This window comes from Oncorhynchus nerka, linkage group LG19 (assembly GCF_034236695.1).
Source record: "Oncorhynchus nerka isolate Pitt River linkage group LG19, Oner_Uvic_2.0, whole genome shotgun sequence".
NCBI classification, from domain to species: domain Eukaryota; kingdom Metazoa; phylum Chordata; class Actinopteri; order Salmoniformes; family Salmonidae; genus Oncorhynchus; species Oncorhynchus nerka.
In genome coordinates this window covers 8,954,918-8,965,746 of record NC_088414.1, presented here as the reverse complement: position 1 = coordinate 8,965,746, position 10,829 = coordinate 8,954,918, and the positions used below count along the sequence as shown (strand labels likewise).

The following is a 10,829-nucleotide window of genomic DNA, read 5'->3' as shown; positions in this document are numbered from 1 at the left end:
AAAAGAAAGGGAGCTAGGAAAGGAATCTAGTAAAGTAAAAGACATGTATGTTGTAGGGATTAACCACAGCCAGGAGAAAGGAAGGGAGGAAAGGAAAGGGAGCGCTGAAAGGAAGTTATGTGAGGAAAGGAAAGATAGAAAGGAATCTAGGAAAGAAAATATAGTGTTCACATGTATGTGGTGGGGTTTAACCACGGTCAGTATATGGTTATAGTATTGGTTTTAGTGACAAGGCTAGATTTAGTCACAGGCTGCTGCGGGGTGCATCTCGGATACGCCGCGAGGCAAATCGACCGCACTCCCAGTCACGTGGTTTGAGCATGACAAAGGTATGATGCGTTGTCAGCTGACTGCAGTAAATTCACCGACCTCTGCAAACACAGACCAGCAGCTGGAACCCCATCTTCTTTTCCATCTAGACCTCTCTCTCCTAATCGAATAATGGCTAGCCAGTCCCAAGGTATCCAGCAGCTACTGCAAGCTGAAAAACGAGCTGCAGAAAAGGTAGCAGAAGCCCGTAAACGTAAGTTAAAATCTGATATTCAACGGTTTATGTAAGCTAAACTAGCTAGATAGCGGTTAACTATCTGACTTTAGCTTGATTGGCTAACATTTTGCTGGAAGGTAACGTTAGCTAGCTAATGGCACAACAAACATTTGATCAATCGATAGCTACTCGAATATACCCCAGATTAGATAGGAATAAATTCATTGATTGGGTAACGGCAGAATGTGATGGCAAGGCATACAAAGCCTTATTCAAGCCAAGCTAACTAGCTAGCAACATGGCTAAGTTGGCTACCAGCAGGTTAAAAAAAATACTAACTGGCTAATTGTCATGGCCTCTGGTTTGTTTTTTAGCTAATTATTGCCATCTGCAGTAACTGTTAGCTACTGTTATTTCTAGTAAATGTCTATACTCAAGGGTTTCGTGCCAATGATGGATGCCAACCAAATGGGCCTAGTGCTGTGGTTTTTTAAATTTATTTTTAATTTTTTACAATTGGCATTGGCTGGCTGTTCCATATCATACACAACTGAGCTAGTAAGATGTGAAATGATCCATAGTGGTGGCAATTAAGCGACAGCAATCGGTGTGTAGGGTAACTCACCTATACTGTCCCCTTATTAAATTATCTTGGGAAAAACACAGATTCGTAGATATAATCTGATCTCACACTTACCATAGGCCTAGCTCTCAAGAACCCGACAAGAGGCCTGTCAGACCTAACGCTTAGATCACACCGACAGCGTCATTGCATTTTGGTATACCGGATCGTGGACTACAGGAAAAGGCGGGGTGAACAGACACCCATTTTTTCCCCCACGTTTATTTAACAGGGTAGGCCAGTTGAGAACAAGTTCTCATTTACAACTGCGACCTGGCCAAGATAAAGCAAAGCAGTGCAACACAAACAACAACACCGAGTTACACATGGAATAAACAAACATACAGTCAATAACACAATAGAAAAGTCTATAAACTGTGTGTGCAAAGGAGGTAAGATTAGGGAGTGATAGATGTGCAAGTTAACCATTAACATCGACAGGGCTGTAGTGGAGCGGGTCGAGAGCTTCAAGTTCCTTGGTGTCCACATCACCAAATAACTATAATGGTCCAAACAAACCAAGACCGTCGTGAAGAAGGCATGACAACTTTTTCCCCCTCAGGAGACTGAAAAGATTTGGTATGGGTCCCCAGAAGGCCAGCATCCTGGAGTCGCCTCTTTACTGTTGACATTGAGACTGGTGTTTTGCAGGTACTATGTAATGAAGCTGCCAGTTGAGGACTTGTAAGGTGTCTGTTTGTCAAACTAGACACTAATGTACTTGTCCTCTTGCTCAGTTGTGCACCGGGGCCTCCCACTCTTTCTATTCTGGTTAGAGCCTGTCTGCACTGTTCTGTGAAGGGAGAAGTACACAGCATTGTACGAGATCTTCTGTTTCTTGGCAATTTCTCGCATGGAATAGCCATATTTTCTCAGAACAAGAATAGACTGATGAGTTTCAGAAGCAAGTTCTTTGTTTCTGTCCATTTTGAGCCTGTAATTGAACCCACAAATGCTGATGCTCCAGTTCCTCAACTAATCTAAAGAAGGCCAGTTGTAATTGCTTATTTAATCAGAACAAGCGTTTTTAGCTATGCAAAAGGGTTTTCTAATGATCAATTAGCCTTTTAAAATTATAAACTAACACAAGGTGCAATTGGAACACAGGAGTGATGGTTGCTGATAATGGGCCTGTGTAGACATTCCATGAAAAAAAAAAAAATAACAGCCGTTTCCAGCTACAATAGTAATTTACTACATTAACGTCTACACGGTATTTCTGATCAATTTGATGTTATTTTAATGGACAAATTTGCTTTTCCAAAAAATACTTTTCTAAATGTCCCTATGGTCTGAGTAGTACAAATATGTGTATCAAAACACTCACCATCAATCCATTTCCACAGAAGACAAATCTATTCTGGACTGTGTGGAACCTGTTTTGTTACTCCAAGTGAATGATCTGTCTGCCGGAAACCTCAAAACAGGTTCCACACAGTCCAGAATAGATTTGTCTTCTGTGGAAATGGATTGATGGTGAGTGTTTTGATACACATATTTGTACTACTCAGACCATAGGGACATTTTATATTGATGTCAAAATATTTACCCCTGATACTACACTTGGTAGAGCATCCTACTGGAAGCTAAATAGCTCCTTATTAAATAATGATATAGTTAAGTTTGAGGTTAAAGATCTGCTCTCACACTTTTGGGAGAGAGCTTGTGGTGAGATCTTGCACGAACTGGGAGCTCTTTAAATTTGAAATGACCAAATACCTTAGCAAGATTACTACCATATTTTCTAAGACCAGAAGGGCTGAGAAGGAAAAGGTGATCATTTAACTTCCCTTTTCTCAGAGGTCCCCAGCCAGCCTGTCGGGAAGAGGACATGGAACTGAGTTACAAAATAAACTGGATTTTATTTATATATTAAAAGCAGAAGAAGCCTTTTATTAGATCTAGGGAAAAATGGCTTGAGGGAGAAAGAATTCATCCTATTTCTTTAGACATGAGAAATGTCACTCTACAAGTAACACTATCCATAATTTAAGCATTTTATTACAGATGACCAAAAATGAATCGTTAACTACTGTAGCAATTTTTTCTGAAAATTGTATAGCTCTATGTACTGTCAGGAATCCAGATGTTTTTTGTCTCCCTGAATAATGTTAACTCTCAGTGATTCAGAATCTAAACAGTGTGATGAACCCATCAAAGTTGAAGAGATTATAGTCTATCAAACATCTAAAGAACGTTAAATCCACAGATATTGATGGAATTACATCAGAATTTTACAACTTATTTTCTGAACAAGTAGCTCCCTTCCTATTTGAAGTCTTTTTTAGAGAGTATTAAAAACAATGTTCTCCCTCCTACAATGAATCAGGGGTTAATAACACCGGTACCTAAGCCTAAAAAATAATTGCTGCTCATCGATAGCTGGCGTCCAATTTGTCTTTAGTTATTATTAAAATATTACTACTTGCAAAAATACTTCAAGAACTCCTGGATGCAATCATTGAAACACAATCTGGCTTTATGAGGAACAGACATATTTCTAACAATATCAGACTAGTATTACACATAATTGACTACTCTAGCCTTAAACAACCTCTTGTAACTACCCATCCCGGATCCGGGAGTGTAATCATCAACTGACACTAATTAGCATAATGCAACGGACATAAATATTACTAGAAAATATTCATGAAATCACAAGTGAAATATATTGAAACACAGCTTAGCCTTTTGTTAATCACCCTGTCATCTCAGATTTTGAAAATATGCTTTACAGCCAAAGCAAGACAAGCATTTGTGTAAGTTTATCGATAGCCTAGCATAGCATTATGCCTAGCTAGCAGCAGGCAACCTGGTCACAAATCAGAAAAGCAATCAAATTAAATCGTTTACCTTTGATGAGCTTCGGATGTTTTCACTCAAGACTCCCAGTTAGATAGCAAATGTTCCTTTTTTCCAAAAATATTATTTTTGTAGCCAAAAATAGCTCCGTTAGTTCTTCACATTTGGCTGAGAAAGCGACCAGAAATTGCGGTCACGACAACGCCAAAAAATATTCCAAATTAGCTCCATAATATCGACTGAAAGATGGCAAACGTTGTTTATAATCAATCCTCAAGGTGTTTTTAAAATATCTATTCGATAATATATCAACCGGGACAGGTGGCTTCTTAGTAGGAAAGAGAGAAACGCACAACACTCTGAGAGACTCCAGCTGACCACTGACGCAATGTTGACGTTCAGGCAAAATTTTCAAAATAAAAGCCTGAAACTATGTATTGTAACACTAGACACATTCGGGAAGCCATAGAAAAAGGAATCTGGTTGATCTCTCATTCACTGCTCAATAGGGATGCATAGGAACAAAGAGGTTTCAAAATGAGTCACTTCCTGATTGGATTTTTCTCATGCTTTCGCCTGCAATATCAGTTCTGTTATACTCACAGACAATATTTTTACAGTTTTGGAAACTTTAGAGTTTTCTATCCTAAGCTGTCAATTATATGCATATTCTAGCATCTTGTCCTGACAAAATAGCTTGTTTACTTTGGGAACTCTGCTTTTCATCAGCAGGTGTTCTTGTTATGGTCCTTAATTTTTAAGCATAATTTTCTCCACACAGATATTATAAAGAGAAATGTTCCTTTTTCAGGACCGACAGATAATTAGTAAAATTCCAATTAACTCCACAGATCTTCATTGTAAAGGCTTTTAAACACTGTTTCCCATGCTTGTTCAATGAACCATAAACAGTTAATGAACATGCACCTGTGGAATGTTTGTTAAGACACAAACAGCTTACAGATCTTAGGCAATTAAGGTCACAGTTATGAAAACTTAGGACACTGAAGAGGCCTTTCTAAAAAGAAGCCCAGGGTCCCTGCTCATCTGCGTGAACGTGCCTTACACGGAACCCAAACTGGCTGCGCGTGTGCATAAATGTATTTTGTCCCCCTACACCAAACGCGAACACGACACGCAGGTTAAAATATTAAAACAAACTCTGAACCAATGACAGTAATTTGGGGACAGGTTGAAAAGCATTAAATATTTATGGCAATTTAGCTAGTTAGCTTGCACTTGCTAGCTAATTTGTCCTATTTAGCTAGCGTGCTGTTGCTAGTTAATTTGTCCTGGTATATAAACATTAGGTTATTTTATGTGAAATGCACAAGGTCCTCTACGACAATTAATCCACATAAAACAGTCAACCGCATCGTTTCTAGTCATCTCTCCTCCTTCCAGGCTTTTTCATCTTTTAACTTATATGGTGATTGGCATCTAAACTTTCATAGTATTACCACGACAACCGGGGAAACAGTTCGTCTTTCAATCACCAATGAACAGATGGTACATGAGTGCCTGCTTCTATAAACCAATGAGGAGATGGGTGAGGCAGGACTTGCAGTGCGATCTCCGTCAGAAATAGAAAGGACTTCTATTTTAGCCCTTGGCAATGCAGACGCGCGCAATAATTGAATAACAGATTAAAAAATATATTTTACAATGCTCGCGCCAGCAAGCGGTGTAGTCAGGGTATTAGGCATGCTACATGGAGGCATGAGGACTGCAGATGTGGCCAGGGCAATAAATTGCCATGTCCATACTGTGAGACACCTAAGACGGCACTACAGGGAGACAGGACGGACAGCTGATCGTTTTCGCAGTGGCAGACCACGTAACAACCCCTGCACACAATCGGTACATCCGAACATCACACCCGTGGGACAGGTACAGGAAGGCAACAACTGCCCGAGTTAGACCAGCAACGCACAATCCTTCCATCGGTGCTCAGACTGTCCGCAATAGGCTGAGAGAGGCTGGAATGAGGGCTTGTAGGCCTGTTGTAATGCAGGTCATCACCGGCAACATTGTTGCTTATGGGCACAAACCCACCGTCGCAGGACTAGCAAAAATTGCTCTTCACTGACGAGTCGCGGTTTTGTCTCACCAGAGGTGATGGTCAGATATGCGTTTATCGTCGAAGGAATGAGGCCTGTACTCTGGAATGGGATCAATTTAGAGATGGAGGGTCCATCATGGTCTGGGGTGGTGTGTCACAGCATCATCGCACTGAGCTTGTTGCCATTGCAGGAAATCTCAATGCTGTCCGTTACAGGGAAGACCTCCTCCCTCATGTGGTACCGTACCTGCAGGCTCATCCTAACATGACCCTCCAGCATGACAATGCCACCAGCCAGCCTCGTTCTGTGCGTGATTTCCTGCAAGACAGGAATGTCAGTGTTCTGCCATGGCCAGCGAAGGGCCCGGATCTCAATCCCATTGAGCACGTCTGGGACTTGTTAGATTGGAGGGTGAGTGCTAGGGCCCCCCCTCACCCCAGAAATATCTGGGAACTTGCAGGTGCCTTGGTGGAAGAGTGGGTTAACATCTCACAGCAAGAACTGTCAAATCTGGTGCAGTGCATGAGGAGATGCACTGCAGTACATAATGCAGCTGGTGGCCACATTAGATACTGACTTTTGATTTTGATCTCCCCCCCTTTTGTTCAGGGACACATTATTCCATTTATGTTAGTCACATGTCTGTGGAACTTGTTTATGTTCATACAAATATTTACACATAAACGCAGTTGACAGTGAGCGGATATTTCTTTTTTTGCTGAATTTATATGGAATACGCTGGACATGTTTAAATACTTTGTTTTTAGAATATTGGTGTCTTGTAAAATAATAAGAATTCCTTATAATTAAGTAAAAGATCCCAAAGATCTTGCAATTGATTTGGATGCCATTCCCTCAGGTGTTGCTTTATTGTTCTGGAACGTGTCAAGACCTGACCCTTAGAACATTAACCCTGTTGACTCATCAGATTTTTATTTTATTTTAGTCCAATCAACAGAGCTATACTAGCCTCATTTCAGCAGGATGTTGTATTTATACCTTATGTCATGCCTTATTGGAATGGTTTTATTGATATCTGTTGGGGGGGAATTGGATATTGCCACACACATACCCACTTAACAAAATTAAGGAAGTTTCTTTTTAAAGTTATTCATAAATATTATCCTGCCAACCACTATATGAAGTAGTAAAAAGAACATGAATTCAAATTATACCTTTGTGTAATTACCACCCAGAAACAGTATCTTTTTTTATTTTTGTACATTGTAAGGAATCTGTGGCTAGACATCCAGTAGATTTATAATTTAACACATTTCTGAAGATTTTACATTATTATGGAGAGCTGTGCTGCTTGGATTTAAAATAGACTTATGATAGAAATTAAGTTGGAACAATTTGATGTAATTTCACTATTCTTTAGGCCAAATGTCATATTCACAAATATAAATGTACAAACCGAACACATTTTATTACCTTGCAAAAAGAAATCGAACTATTTTAAGAAAAATAATCAATTCTGTGTGTGTATGGTCCTTGTAATGTGATATTGTACCCCCTAGCCCAAATGTCCTTTGTATATTATTTTATATATGATGTTTTCCATGTACTTTTTGTATTGATTTGTTGTTAATAAGAAAAAGATGGCAAAAGTTCCCGGATGTTGTACTACATTCGCCAAAATACGAAGTGTACAAGCAGTGGACACGTTCTGTGCTTTTAGGGTCCTTAATGCAGAAAATGGGCATGGCTTCGCATTATTTTCAGATTTGATATGCAGCCGATGTCCGAGAGCGCATACCAATTCATTGCTTTAACTAATTATGACAAAAGTTGCGCAATGTAATGACTTTTCTAATAAGTTACCTTACACATTGTGTTGGCTGACAATTTGTTAGCTACCCTATCCGTACGAACCACATAGCATATCATTACAGCAGTATGTGGCGGTAGGTTAGCTCGCTACCTAACTTTAGTTGGCTACTAATACAAACTTGCCAGTATATGAACTATATGCGATCTAACTACCCAACGTTTGACTTGATAATTCATGTCGTTCTTAGTTTAGCAAGGGCAAGTAAAATAGTCAGTGAGGTGTTCTCTCATTTGTGTCTGGAAGTAGTTCTGTTAGGACAACGCTCGAATCAACCCTACTCCTCAGCCAGAGCATCCAGTGTGCGCTCCGAGAGTGAAACGCCTTCAATTTGCAAACGGCCAATCTGACAATGCTCTGAATTTATAAACACCCAGAGCGCACTCTGGCACACGCAAAGTTGTAAAATGTCTAGCTAGTCATTTGTTATGCTAGCAAGATATTGCATAGCAACAGCATCAACTTCCGGTAGACAGGCGAAGCGTTTGTATGCTCAACTGAAAGGACAGTTTGTTTACAGTATACTAACATTAACTTGTAGTATGGGTATTCGACCACAGTTTAAGTCTCATTTCCCACTTCCCCTGTTGCCAGGAAGCACACAACCAACTGCATAGTTATGGTTGACTTAATGGGACTGGCAATTCAGTGTCTGCGCCAATGCATTTGACTTACTAAAACTAAGTGCAGATTTGTTTGTGTTTTGATCAGGTAAGAACCGTCGGCTGAAGCAGGCCAAGGAGGAAGCCCAGGCAGAGATTGAGCAGTACCGTATGCAGAGGGAGAAGGAGTTTAAGACCAAGGAGGCTGCGGTGAGTCACTGGGGAGACTGTTTGAATTGGCAAAGGAGAAACGAGGCATATGCTTTCCTAGTCAAGGAACTGTAGTTGGTAGCGATCAGAGTGAGGGGAAGTAGCAGATAAGCTAATTGTTTTTGCTACTTTATTAACCAGAGGTATGGAGAGAGAGGAGGCACAGAGTGAGCAGCTGTGGCTATTAGGGAGCAGGGGAAGAGGTTTGAATGTGTAAGATGCAGGAGGTTCAGATCACAGGAGCCTGCACGGAGGAAGAGGGAAAGCAACCAATTAACTTTTGCTAATAGACAAACTTCTTGCAAGTTATTTATCATCCCATGCGATTACATAATACCTGTCTTGACAGGTACTTTCGTTCTCATTTTCCATTGATTAGAAATCTCCTGACTTGCTTGCTACACAAGCATAGCAGCCATGCAATTCTCTGTGGGAAGAGCCAGGATCAGAGCACATGTGTAACGGATGTGAAATGGCTAGCTAGTTAGCGGTGTTCGCGCTAAATAGCGTTTCAATCGGTGACGTCACTTGCTCTGAGACCTTGAAGTAGTAGTTCCCCTTGCTCTGCAAGGGCCGCGGCTTTTGTGGAGCGATGGGTAACGATGCTTCGAGGGGTGACTGTTGTTGATGTGTGCAGAGGGTCCCTGGTTCGCGCCCGGGTATGGGCGAGGGGACGGTCTAAAGTTATACTGTTACATTGATGCTGTTGACCCGGATCACTGGTTGCTGCGGAAAAGGAGGTTTATTATACTGGCAGTCATTTGCCTGAGTTACCTGTTAACTTTCATGACCGATACAGCCCTACTTTATACTCACTATGTTTGTGAAGTGGTTTGTCTTGTAAGGTGGCCTTAATCACTCTCATTCCTCCATTAGGCTCTTGGATCTCATGGTAACTCTGCTGTGGAGGTGGACAAAGAGACTGTGGGCAAGATGGGCAGCATCCAGACTAGCTACCAGCGGAACCGCGAAGGGGTGCTGGGCAATCTGCTGAAGATGGTGTGTGACATCAAGCCAGAGATCCATGCCAATTACCGTTTTGCTGGTTAGACCCCCCCCCCCCCATCTCTTAAACTAAGGAAGCAGTGACACCCTCCATTGCACTGCCATCAGTTTACGTGCTTCGTTGATACATCTGCTACACCCATGGAGCAAACTCCTTTTTCTGCCAGCTCACTTGAATGCTCTATTCATAAGTCTATTTTCTCCAGAAATTGAATCATCAGATGGGTATAAGATTCACATAGGTAGGCTATACCTTTATCTAGTCAAATATAAAGCATATTGACTCAATTGATTAATCGGAACAGGCAGAGATTGTTTTGGTCTGATGCAGTGCAATGTCTCTGTGGGTTCTGTCTTATTGGCGTCCTGTATCAATGTGTTTCTGTGATGGTTAGTGTATATGTGTCGCAGTGTGATATTTATTTATATGGACTTATTTGTGGAGACCAATAAAGTACTTATTCCAATTAATAGAATTTTATCCCAAAAATATTTTTTTTTGAAAATCAATTTGTTTTGTTTTAAATGTTTTCCTGCTATGAAAATAAGATTGTGTGTGTATAGTGGACATTCTTCTGTTAGACATCGTGACATTATGAAACTTTAATAAAGTATTCTGGTGACTTTCATCTCAATTGCTAAAATGTCCATATGTGGTTTTCTTAATTTATACTCAACAAAAATATAAACGCAACAATTTCAACAACCAAATTCTCTAAAATGACGAAATGAACATTCAATTCTCAGGCAATAGCTCTGGTGGACATTCCTGCAGTCAGCATGCCAATTGTATGCTTGCCAACTTGTGACAACTGCAGATTTTAGTGGCCTTTTGTACCCAGCACAAGGTGCACCTGTGTAATGATTATGCTGTTTCAGCTTCATATGCCACCTGTCAGGTGGATGGATTATCTTGGCAAGGAGATGCTCACTACTGGATGTAAACAGATTTTATTTGTGCACACCATTTGAGAGAAATGAGCTTTTTGTGCATATGGCACATTTCTGGGATATTTTATTTAATGGAAAAGAAAATGCTGCTGATGCTCCCAGGTGATAACGTTTCCACCCCTAGGTCTTCATCAGGCATACATCTTATTTCAGCTCATGAAACATGTGACCAACACTTTCCATGTTGTATTTATATTTTTGTTCATTATATTTCCTCAGGCTACCTTACGGGCTATTTGTTTCCTAGGTTACAGCT

At 40.5% G+C, this 10,829-nt stretch overlaps 1 protein-coding gene across 1 annotated transcript; it reads left to right on the top strand.

Annotated features, from left to right (window-relative positions):
- Positions 1-349: 349 nt before the first annotated feature.
- Positions 350-10,266, top strand: atp6v1g1 (ATPase H+ transporting V1 subunit G1). The gene is made up of 3 exons (XM_029689236.2): positions 350-523; positions 8,517-8,617; positions 9,494-10,266. Exons 1-3 carry the CDS (start codon positions 442-444, stop codon positions 9,665-9,667), a joined length of 357 nt encoding a protein of 118 aa, XP_029545096.1. The 5' UTR covers positions 350-441; the 3' UTR covers positions 9,668-10,266.
- Positions 10,267-10,829: the final 563 nt, after the last annotated feature.